General features: G+C 41.0%; 1 protein-coding gene across 6 annotated transcripts in view; it reads left to right on the top strand.

Annotated features, from left to right (window-relative positions):
- LOC125455412 (WD repeat-containing protein 7) overlaps window positions 1-13,084 on the top strand; it is a 626,944-nt gene that overhangs the window by 482,805 nt on the left and 131,055 nt on the right. For all 6 annotated transcript variants that reach the window (XM_059649557.1, XM_048537354.2, XM_048537344.2 and 3 more), the window contains 2 exons: window positions 3,346-3,495; window positions 12,369-12,451. In XM_059649557.1, coding sequence (XP_059505540.1) covers window positions 3,346-3,495; window positions 12,369-12,451 — 233 coding nt within the window. The remainder of the gene's footprint in view (window positions 1-3,345; window positions 3,496-12,368; window positions 12,452-13,084) is intronic.

Genomic DNA, 13,084 nt, shown 5'->3' with positions numbered 1-13,084 from the left:
TTCCTGAATATCTTCTCTCTAGGATTATTTACTATACAGTCATTCCCTTTCTTTCAGACATCTTTGGTATTGCAAAATCATCATATTCCCACATGCCTACAGTCCAAGAACCTTATTCACCACATTCTGTGCATTCACACAAATGCACAAAAAGCCACTTTAGGCCTTATTGCATTTTCTCTTATTCATCTCATTCTTAATATTCCAAACTGTAGTGCTCCCTATCTCTTGCAATTCTTTACACACCTTTTTTCCTCTTTAATGTTACCTCCTGGCTTCCATGTCACTTCTATGTTGGTTTAAACTCCTCCTCTGTAACTCTAGCAAATCATCTTACAAAGATAATTGTCCCAGCTCTGCCTAGGTCTGAGATAATAAAGTGTGAAGCTGGATGAACACAGCAGGCCAGGCAGCATCTCAGGAGCACAATGTGCTCCTGAGATGCGTTTGGCCTGCTGTGTTCATCCAGCTTCACACTTTATTATCTTGGATTCTCCAGCATCTGCAGTTCCCATTATTTCTGCCTAGGTCTGGCCTGTATAGATCTGCCATCTCCCCCAGACCCAATCTCAGTGTCCAGGAGAGTATTGTTTTGAGTGAACACAATTGATGAACAATGAATAATCCCAACAGTGGTCTTTAACAATTTTGACTAAACCTTAATGATTAATTTATTTTTAACATTAGCAGAATATAGGCTAAGGAGTGTATTGTGGCTTTTATACAGCACACTGACGGAGTGTCTGAATTGCATTTTAACACTGCTCAGCTATTCAACAGGATAGCTCACTACAATTTTAATTAGCTAAGCCGCCCTGTTTAGGGTTCCTAATTTGGGATGAATACTGCCTTCTGGGATATTTTGGAATGACCACCTTCTGATTTAGTGAAAATTTGATTATCGTGATCACTTCAATACCTGTCCAAATCAATCACAGTAACTAGTTTCTACTATATCCCAGCATTCTATTAGCTTGTCTAATTGATTCACCATTTTCCCTAGGCATTGGAAGTGATGATTCTATTGCTATTCCAAGGTCCCTTCCAAAATCTCTTTCTGTTAATTCACATATATTTTTCAAGCAATCTATTAGTTCATATTTTGATACTGCAATATCATAGTTGCATTCCAGAATATTATTCATTGACTAATAATCCAGATGGGTTTAAATCCCACCATGGCAGCTGGTGATTAAAGTTCTGTCGATTAAATAACTAAAATAGAATTAAAATTCGCTATCAGTGATGGTGACCATAAATTTATTGGATTGCTGTTAAATTCTCATTTCATGCATAAATGCTCATCAGGGAAGAGAATTTGCTTTCCCTCTCTATTTTAGGCTTGTATATTACTCCAAACCTGCTGCAATATTGTTGATTCTGAATTCTTCCTTGAAGTGGCCTAACAAGCTGCTCAGTATCAAACTACCCAGCAGCAGTTCAAGAAGATGGCTCACTGCCACCTTTTCAAGGGAACTTCATTGTGGATGATAAAACTGTAAGGCCTCAGCAGCAATGTTCTATTCTCAGGAAAGAACTTGCAAAAAGTTAAACTTTACTTACTAGTTGTCAGCCTCAGTGCAAAACCATTTATGCACTGCTCCCCCCATTTTAACAATATCAACGTGCTAACAGGTTTGACATCAAATCGTTAATTTGGATCGGACACAACCTGATTTGTAATCGATAAGGTGCAAGTGACAGTGAAATAAATGACCAATTAAATAATTCTGGTGTTATTGACTGATGGATAAACATTAATCAAGACGATGGGCAAATTCTCCTGTTCTGTTCATGTCATGTTACACTTTATTTTAAAGACAATACCTTGAGCAGTACGGCATTTCCTCAGAACTACATAGGTAGGTCAGCTGAAGTTATGTGACCTAAACCCATGAACCCAAACTCACTCTCATTCAGACGTGCTTGATAAATATTGGATTTACTTAATGCCCACTACTGCATATCCTTCTTGTGGTATATGGTTTCATTTTGGCTAGAGACTCCAAACAAAGAATTTGACTTTGCATATTATCTTTCATCATGAAACATATAGAGGCACGTTACAGATGCTTTATCAAAGAAAATTTGTCACTGTTTGATTAGGACTTGTTAGGACAAGTACTTGAACTTCAAAGTTTTAAGGACTGTGTTAAAAATAGTTGAGGAGAACAATCAAAGAAGATTCAGAAGTGCAGTCCAGAGCTATGGATGAGGCAGCTGAAGACATGGCTGTTTGTGATTATTGATTCTTGTCAGCATCTGTTTGTTAACTGAGCCATTTTTTTTGTGTCTTGAGATTTTGTGATTAAATCAGCTTCCATACACAGCTAAAAGACCTTTCTCTTCTGTTCTGAATTTTATTTTGCTGGCTAAGCTTAATAAATTTACATCATCTGGTTAGCTTGTCAAATCCTTGTATTGTAACTTATTTTAACTGCATCAATTTTTTTGTGTGATTTTCTTTAAGAAAGTCGTGGGATTTCACCAGAAGTCAGAGCCATTTTTAAAAAATTAACTTTGTATTGAAGTTAGAAGTTCGTTATTTATTTCTATCTTCCTAATTTTGTCCTTGACCTTATCTCTTCCTTCTGCAGTTGAAACCTGAAAGTCATTACTTCATTACACATAGACTTCCCTATTCTCTTACCTTACGGCAACCTCACACATTCTTCCTTCCGTAGTGTTGAATTGATGCAAAATTTTGTGTCCCACATGTCCTCATTACTGTATCCAAATTATCCATCACCGTTCTATTTGTTCACCTTGGTTGGCTGTCAGTTAAACAGCATCTCAACTGCAAAATTCCCCACATCCCTTGTTTTCGAATCTCTGCATGACCTTGTCCTCCTTCCTGTCTCTAATCTTCAGCTTGACAACCCTCCAAAATGTCTACACTTCTTGAATTCCAGCCTACTGTGTATCCCTAATTTTGGTTAGCTTTCTTATATTAGCCGACCAATCCCTGAGCTTTGAAATTCACTTCCTAAACCACACTGACTTTCGGTCTCACTTTTTTCCTTTCGGACAATCCTTTAAACCCGCTGTTTGTCTAAGGTTTGGTCACCTGTTTTACTTATTTCCTCTTGGTTCTTGGTGGCATATTACCTTTAAAGACACAGAAATAGATGTTTTAAGATCTTTAAAATTATGTTTAGATTGCTATTTAAATACCATGTTGTTAAGAAAATCTATGGCACTACTTATTTAGGGAAGACATAATTAACACCAGGATATTGTGAAATGTATAATCTTTGGTATTTAATTCTCATAAAGTAGATCATTTGGATTTTTAAAAATTTTGATTCTAATGTGTGGATCACTTCTGACACGATCCCTTTGTAGGTCCACAGACACACAGCTTTAGCAGCCAATACACAGTCTCAACCAAATGTGCATACTAGCATCTTGGCTCGCGCAAAGAGTGAAATTCTGCGGGTGATTGAGATACTGATAGAAAAAATGCCGACAGATGTGGTTGACCTTCTTGTTGAGGTAAGCAGGTTTCATTTGGATGTTTAATGGAACTATTTTCGAGGCTGATACAATAACTGAGCTGAGTGCAGTGGACATCACTAAAGAGAATGTGCTGGGTAAACTGAAAGGTCTGAAGGTGAATAAATCATCCAGACTAGATGGACTACCCTCCCCAGAGTTCGAAAGGGGATAGCTGAGAAAATTGTAAAGGCACTTGTGGTCTTTCAAGAATCACTGTAGCCAGGGAGGACACCAAGGACTGGAAAATGGCTAATATAACACCCCTGTTTAAGCAAGAAGGAGATAGAAGATAGGAAACTATATGACAGTTAGCCTGACATCAATCATTGGGAAAGATTTTAGAGTCCATTAATGAAGACGAGATTGTGGAATGCTTGGAAATGCATGGTAAAATAAGGTTGAGTAAGTATGGTTTTGTCAAGGGGACATCATGTTTATCAAATCTGTTCGAATTCTTTGAAAAGGTTAGACAAAGGGAGCCAGTGGACATAATCTATTTGGATTTCCAGAAAACTTTGACAAGGTGCCTCACAGGAGTCCGCTGAGTAAGATAAAAGCCCATGGCAGGGGCAAGGTACTGGCATAAAAAGAAGATTGGCTGACAGGCGAAAGGCAGAGTGTAGGGATAAAGGGGTCTTATTCCGAGGTCGGTGTCGGAACACCACTATTCACGTTAAATTTAATCATCTGGACGATGGAACGGAGGATATTATAGCTAAGTTTGAAGATCACACAGATAATTGGAGGTGCAGGTCATGTTGAGAAAGAGGGGAGACCGCAGAAAGATGTGGGCGGGCTTAGAAGAGTGGGCAAAGAAGTGACAGATGGAACACAGTGTCGGAAATTGAGGTTATGCTCTTTGGACGTAGGAATAGAGGCAAAGACTATTCTTTTAAAAGGGAAAGGCTTTAGAAAATCTGAAGCACAAGACTTGGGAGCCCTAGTTCAGCATTTTCTTAAGGTTAACATGCAGGTTCAGTTGGCAGTTATAAAAGCAAGTGCAGCATTAGCATTCATTTCAAGAGGGTTAGAATACAAGAACAGAAATGTACTGCTGAGGCTATATAAGGTTCTAGTCAGATTGCATTTGCCATATTGGCCAGTTTTGAGCTTTATATCTAAGGAAGGATCTGCTAGCCTTAGAGGGGACCAGAAGAGGAATAATGATCCCGGGGATGAAGGGTTTGTCATATGAGGAGCGGTTGAGATCTGTACTTGGAGTTTAGAAGGATAAGGGGTAATCTCGTAGAAACTTACAGAATATTGAGAGACCTGGATAGAATGGACATGGAGAGGATGTTTCCACTAATAGGAGAGACTAGGACGAGGGCACAGCCTCAGGGTGAATTAAGATGAAGAGCATTCTCTTCAGCTAGAGGGTAGTTAACCTGTAGAACTTGTTGCCGCAGGGTGCTGTGGAGGTTGAGTCATTGAATGTATTTAAGGCAGAGGTAGATTGGTTCTTGATTCATAAGAAGATCAAGATTTGCAGGAAGAAGGCTGGAAAACGAGTCTGAGAAATGCATCCACCATGTTCAAGTGGCGAAGCAAACCCAGTGGGCCAGTTACCCTAATTGTGCTCCTATATTTTGCAGTCTTATGGTCTTCACTTTTCAAGTGAATCAAATTGTATTGAGTTCAAAGCTATTGATTTTCATAGTTTTGGAGACCAAAGAAAATTGTGTGATGCTCTGCAAGGGTGAGATCAATCTCTTAAAAGCAAAAACCTCATGGAATTAATGGACTTCTCATATTCCCAAAATTCTAATGTTTTATCTTTGATATTTTTCTTTTTATGCGTGTCTTTATTTGCTTTTAATTTAATCTCTTTGCATATTGCAGTTTCTACTGCCAATTTTAGAAATTGTAACTATTGGAATAGATAAACGGATGTGGGGTCTTTGGATTTCATGACTGTTTTTGATCATAAGTTTGTGACCAACGTTAAAGCATTTGACATACAGGGAAGTAAACTGGCATGCGTCAAGAATTAGTTGACATACAGAAAACAGAATGGGAACAGATAGGTCTTTTTCCAAGTGGCAGGCAATAACTAATGGGGTACCACCAGGATTAGTGCTTTGGCCCTAACTGTTCACAATATGCATAAATGACCTGGCTGAGGGAACCACTGGCAACATTTCCAAGTTTGCTGAAGACTGAAAACTGAGTGGGATTGTGAGTTGAGAGGAAGATGCAAGGAGGAAAATCATGGTGATTTGGACAAGTTAAATGAATGGGCAAACACATGGCAGATGCATTATAAAGTGGCTAAATGGGAAGTTATACACTGCCTTTCAGTTTTTCATATTGTAGTTTATAACTTGCAATTTAATATGTTATAATGCATATGCCAGGTGTTTTCCTACTCATTTAACTTGTCCAAATCACCTTGAAGCCTCCTTGCTTCCTGTTTTGCATACTAAAGATTATTATTTAAATGACCGCATATTGAGAAGCGTGGAAGTGCAAAAGGATCTGAGTGTCCTTGTATTTTAGTCAATGAAAGTAGCCAGGCAGGTATAGCAAGCAAGTAGGAAGGCAAATGGTATATTGATCTTCATTACAAGATGATTTGAGTTCAGAAGTAGCGATGTCTTACTGCAGATATGCAGGAATGAAAACAGAAATTTCTGGAAAAGCTCAGCAGGTCTGGCAGCATCTGTGGAGAGAAATCAGAGTTAATAGTTTAGGTCGAGTGATCCTTCCGCAGAATGCAGATATGCAGGGCCTTGGTGAAACCACACCCAGAATGTTTCATGTAGTTTGGCTCCTCCCATCTAAGAAAGGATATACTTGCCGTGGTGGGTGCACAGTGGAGATTCACTAAGTTGATACCAGGGTTGACAGAACTGCACCATCAGAAGAGATTAGTTCGACTAGGCCTGTGTACGCAGGAGATTAGAAGAATGAGAGGGAATCTAATTGAAACATACAAAATTTTTAACAGTTCTTGACAGCCTAAATGCAAGGAGGCTGTTTTCTCTCATTTGGGAGTCTAGAACAAGGGGCACAGTCTGAACATTCAGGGTGAACCATTTAGGACTGAGATGAGGGAAAATGCATTCACTCAAAGGGTGGTTAACCTGTGGAATTCTCTACAAGAAAAGGCTGTGGAAGTCAAGTTACTGTATATATTCAAGGAGCAGGTAGATAAATTTCTAGATTTTAAAAGCTTTGAGATAGAGGATCAAACATGATCAGATGGGATAGCAGTGCTGGCTTGAAGTGTTGAATGGCCAACATCTCCTTTCTCTCTCTGTTTCTACGTTTCTATGTTTCCGTTACATCAGGCAATAGGCCAACAGTCTCAGATTTCTCAGCAACATCTGTCTGATTAGCAATCTAAGATGTTTTTTGAGCTTCAGTTGAAGTGCAAGCCTCTCTCTATCATAGGAGTTATTCTTTTATCAGAAAAGAGAATATTCTCCCTCAATGTTGTCAGTTTGGTAAGGTTTCCTCATTTATGCTGTGTTTAGTTCTGATGTCAATTACACAGTTACCCTGTTCAAAGATGGAACCTGTGGAAGATGAACTGTGATGCCTGCAGTAGACAGATACAAATTCTACCCTTCCTGGAAACAATGCAACCAGATTGTTCAACTTCTTAAACTGGTAGCCACCAATATGCGTCCATGGTGTGTCAGAAAACCTTTGTCCCTGGCTGGATGTCAAACAGTGAACAGCTCATTGATGAATGCAGGAAGAATGAAGACCCTAATGTGATGACAACTCTTCACAAATCACTTGGTGAGAAATGCCTCGTGGTGAGCAAAGAACATCGGCTTCACACATTCGGCTGGAACATGTAGAAACTCCTATGCTGCATGGAATCAACTGAGCAACACTAGAGTGAACACTGATGCTGTCAATTTGCATCCTTACTAAGCTCAACGATACAGGTCAACACGGAAGATGAGTGGATAGCAAAAACAGTCCTTGTGGCACAATGTCAGAACAGACAGACTTCTTAACTCATTGCACATAAAAATAGTGCCAGTGGATGTGAAGAATGCCCTCCATGAAATTTACACTGCCACAAACACTCTGGAGACAAAATTCCCAGAAGAAGCCTTATTCATTATGGCCAGCACATTCATCTAAGCCAAACTCAAAAAGGCGCTGCCAGAGTACCACCAACACATCTCCTGCCCTGCTGCAGGATCGAACATCCTGGACCACTGTAACGCCACCATCAAAGATGCCTCCCGCTCTATTCCCTGTCCACACTTCAGAAAAATCAGATCACAATGCTGTGTTGTTCCTCCCTGTTCACAAACTAGCTGAAATGGGAGGGTACCTCACTGAAAGAAATACAATGCTGGTCCGAGGCAGCGGAAGAGCATCTCCGGGACTGCTTGGTATCAGTGGACTGGACTGTATTCTAGTACTCAGCGGAAAACCTGGATGAGCACCCCACCATTGTCACAGACTTCATTAGCAAATGTGATGAAAAATTCAATCTGGGTGTTCCCCAACCAGAATCCTTAGATGAACCAGGAAACCCACTCCCTGCTGAAGACTAGGTGTGCAGCATTCAAGTTGAACGACCCAGACGTATACAGAAAATCCAGATATGAACTCCGCAAAGCCATCAGAGATGCCAAGAGGCAGTACCACACCAAGTTAGAGGCCCACATCAACCTTACAGACTCCCACCGCCTGTAGCAAGGCCTAGACAACATTACGGGATATAAAATGAAGCAGAGCAGATAGCGGACACATCCCTTTCTGATGCGCTCAATGTTTTCTATGCTCGGATAAGCAGAATGCCAGCTGCCTGCCCTGACAGCCCTGGATGCACCTGTGACCACTGTCACCACTTCAGCTGTCAGATTTGTCTTCCTTGGAGTCAACCCAAGGAAAGCAATGGGCCCTGACAGAGTCCCTGGTCATGCACTAGATTCTGTGCAGACCAACTGACAGAGGTATTCACGGACATCTTCAATCTCTTTCCCCCCCCCCCCCCCACCTACAAGCTGAAGTCCCCACCTGCTTTAAGAAGACCATCATCATCAGCCTAGTACCAAAGAAAGCACATGCAATGTACCTTAATGACTATCATCCAGTGGATGTGACCTCCATAATCATGAAGTGTTTTGAGAGTCTGGTCATGGCCCACATCAACTCTAATCTCCCAGTCTGCCTCAAACCCCTACAATTTGCCTACTGGCGTAACAGGTCCTCAGTGGACACCATTTCCCTAGCCCTGCACTCATCCCTGGAATAACTGGACCACAAACACACTTATGTCAGAGTCCTGCTTGTCAACTACAGCTTCGTCTTCAACACCATTATCTCCTCCACACTGATCTCAAAACTCCGAGACCCATATCTCAGCTCCACCCTCTGCAACTGGATCCTCAGCTTCCTGACCCATAGACCGTAATCAGTGAAGGTAGACAACTGTGCCTCCTCCATGAAAAGACTCAACACTGGACCCCCCCCCCCCCAAGGATGCATTCTCACTCCATTACTATACTCCCTGTACACCCACTATTGTGTTGCCAAATTTCAAACAAATGCCATCCACAAGTTCGATGACACACCGCCATGGTAAGACAGATGAGTCAGAATACAGGAAGGAGATGGACGGCTTTGTGACAGAGTGCAATGACAATAACCCCTCTCTCAATGTCAGCAAAACTAAAGAACTAATCATTGACTTCACAAAGAAAGGAGGAGAACATGCCCCCATATACTTCAACAGAATGGAAGATGAGATGATTAAGAGCGTCAAGTTCCTAGGAGTGACAATAACGTGTCTTGGACTTCCCATGTCCATGCAGCGATCAAGAAGGCACAATAATGCCTTGTGTTCCTCAGGCAGGTCAAGAAATTTGGCACATCCGTAACGGCCCTCTCCAACTTTTACAGATGCATTTTAGAAAATATACTGTTGGGTGCAAAACAGTCTGGTGCGCCAACTGCTCTGCCCAGGTCCATAAGAGTCCACAGAAGGTTGGGTGCACAGCTCAGACCATCAAAGAAGCCAAACCCTCGCCCCATCCATGGACTCCATTCGCGTGTCTCATTGCTGCAGAAAGGCTGTCAACATCATCAAAGACCATAAGACATAGGAGTGGAAGTAAGGCCGTTCGGTCTATCGAGCCCATTCTGCCATTTAAATCATGGCTGATGGGCATTTCAACTCCACTTTCCTGCACTCTCTCCGTAGCCCTTGATTCCTTGTGAGATCAAGAATTCATCGATCTCTGCCTTGAAGGCATCCAACGTCCCAGCCTCCACCGCACTCCGTGGCAACGAATTCCACAAGCCCACCACACTCTGGCTGAAGAAATGCTCCTCATTTCCATTTTAAATTTACCCCCTCTAATTCTAAGGCTATGCCCACGGGTCCTAGTCTCCCCTCCTAACAGAAACAACTTCCCAACGTCTACCCTTTCTAAGCCATACATTATCTTGTAAGTTTCTATTGGATCTCCCCTCAACCTTCTAAACTCTAATGAGTACAATCCCAGGATCCTTAGACGTTCATCATACGTTAAACCTACCGTTCAAGGGATCATCCATGTGAATCTCCGCTGGACATGTTCCAGCACCAGTATGTCCTTCCTGAGGTGTGCGGCCCCAAATTGGACACAGTATTCTAAATGGGGCCTAACTAGAGCTTTCTAAAGTCTCAGAAGCACATCATTGCTTTTATATTCCAACCCTCTTGAGATAAACGACAACATTACATTCGCTTTCTTAATCACAGACTCTACCTGCAAGTTAACTTTCAGAGAATCCTGGACCAACACTCCCAGATCCCTTTGTACTTCTGCTTTACGAATTTTCTCCCCGTTTAGAAAATAGCCCATGCCTGTATTCTTTTTTCCAAAATGCAAAACCTCGCGTTTGCTCACGTTGAATTTCATCAGCCATTTCCTGGACCACTCTCCTAAACTGTCTAAATCTTTCGCAGCCTCCCCACCTCCTCAGTACTACCTGCCTGTCCACCCATCTTCGTACTGTCGACAAACTTTGCCAGAATGCCCCTAGACCCATCCCACCCCGGTAATGCTCTCCTACAACCACTTCTATCAGGCAGAAGACACAGAGGTTTGAGCAAACACATCAGCAGGTTCAAGAACAGCTTATTTCCCGCCATTAATAGACTGATGAATAGACCCTCTAACTTCAAAAAATGCTGATCTTGTTAATGTTGATCTTGTTTAGTGCACATCCTTTGCAGTGTTACCTGTATGCCTTAGTCTGTCCAAATTTTCTTTCATCCTCTGCTCTGTCTGTCCTTGCTTACAATGATCTGCCTGTACTGCTCGCAAACAAAGCTTTTCACTACATGACAGTAAATAAATCAAATCAAATGTACCATGATTGGCAAAGCAGTAGGAGTTGATGAGATTTGCCTAGATTTCCGACAAATATTTGGATCACAGCAAAGGAAATGACTAACAAAGCTGTTTGCTAACATTCACAGCATAGACTCCATCCTAAACATTTAGCACCAATCCAAGATAGTGGCCATTGCTAGCCAGGGAAGCCATTCATAAATCACACAGCTCAAACCACCTAATGCTCTCTGCTTACCCAGTCTATGCCCTCCTCATTGTTCCAAACAAAATGCACTATCTCTCACTTTATTGAAATTCATTGGTTTCTCATATGTTCCTTCTACAAGTTTACTCATGCAAAGGCTTGGAAACAGTTCCATTAAACAGAAAGTTTGGAGGAAACATTATTTTATAACTAATCATTTTCCAACTAGTGGATATCTGTGATATTGGTCATGATCATCTGGGATAGGGAGAAGTGTTTGATCATCAGTTACCCAAAATAGGTTCTGACCTTAATAATTGCATATTTCCCAGTAATTTAGTTAGCACATGTACAGTGTGTGGGTGTTTGCATCCTGGTTAATGAAATCTGGCATATGAAGGCCTCATTTATTGAAAAGGCCTGAGCTTGGTTTTGTAGTTAGAAATATAGTTATCAGTTTGTACAGTCTCACCATATGTGGCATGACTTACATTTCAGTCCACATTAGTATTTCTATCCTGCAGGTTGACTTGTGGATAATATTGTCAAGTAGCAGCATATGCAAATCAAAAAGGGGAGCCTGATGTGTTCCCAGTCTGTACTTAGCTAATATGCCATCCACAGCAAAAACCACGGGCATTAGCCCCGTGTTTTCAGTGAAGAAGGCACTTTGATACCATACTTAAGCATGAAATATTTAAATATAAAGTAATGCTGGCAACAAACATCATGAAACATTCACACAAGTTTTGATCAAGGTTTGAGAATTTGGGAATGGCCAAGTTGCCTAATGGTCAGGAAGCAGCTGAAGCTGATTAAATTCTATTCTTCCAGATCAATCTGTCTTTCCATTCCCAAGACTTTCAGTTGTTGTATCACCTCTTCAATATTCCTTGATCTCAGTTAAAGATCTGTACCATCTAATTAAAATAAAATTTGTCTTCTTCGATTGCTAAAAGCCTATTAAGGACCAGCCGTATTTTTTGCAAATCAAGATTCTGTATGATTTCCGATATACTTCAAATTGATGAATACTTGTTCCTTCAGTGGACTCTGGGAATGGCCCCGGTGTAGTACGTCCTATAATTTGTGTAATATAGCAACTACATGTATTAGTAATTGAGAAATTAAATATTGAATCTTGGGACAAATGCTGTGTTGAGGATAATGTGGAGTTCTGAATTGTTATTCTGGTTGAACCATGCAAGCACAATCTATCACATTCTTGATTTGAGCCAATAAATAGTGAACAGGCAAAGAAAATAAATACTTAAAGAGCAGTGGACTCTTGGAAAAAACAAATAATAATATATTTGGAGCACTCATTTTCGTTATTGAAATGCTGGTGTCCTTATTTACAATTTCAGGTTATGGACATCATCATGTATTGCCTGGAAGGATCCTTGGTCAAGAAAAAGGGCCTTCAGGAATGTTTCCCTTCAGTTTGTCGGTGAGTAAACACGAGTTGCTCTTGCACTGCAAATTTATTTTTCACGTGATGCTGAACATCTGAGTTAAAGTTTGGCCTGATATCAAAACCAGTGTGATGCGAGCCCTTTCCAACTTGGGTTCAACATCTGAGCTTAGGTTGTTTCTGCAATACAATTATTCCATTAGCACTTGTTGCTTATAAAGGCGGGTTTTAAATTATGCTTTTCAGGAATAGAGACAGACAATCAGATGAAGTCAAATGATGCTGTTTATCAAGTAATAAAAATTTCCACTCCCAAAAAAATTTCTATTATGTCTAGTACAAGCTAAAAGTAACTGTGCAGCATAGATAACAATTATTGCTGGAATGAAGGTGGTTTATGTAGAGCAATCATTGATTCATAGAATTCCAGCTGTGCAGATAGCGGCCAATTCGCGTATCTGGTTTGCACAAACCATCAGAGTGACTTATGCCCCACCTTACTGCCGTAACCCCTCATTTAGCATGGCTATTCCACCTCAGCTGCACAATTTTGATTTGTGGGAGAAAATGGAGCACCCAGAAGAAGCCCAAGCAGACAGGGGGAGAATTTGCAAACTTCAGTTATCCAAGGCTGGAATTGATCCTGGGTACCTAGTGCTGTGAGGCAGC

Source organism: Stegostoma tigrinum, chromosome 1 (assembly GCF_030684315.1).
Source record: "Stegostoma tigrinum isolate sSteTig4 chromosome 1, sSteTig4.hap1, whole genome shotgun sequence".
NCBI classification, from domain to species: domain Eukaryota; kingdom Metazoa; phylum Chordata; class Chondrichthyes; order Orectolobiformes; family Stegostomatidae; genus Stegostoma; species Stegostoma tigrinum.
Note: the sequence above shows the minus strand (reverse complement) of the source record. Positions and strands in the feature narration are given on the sequence as shown.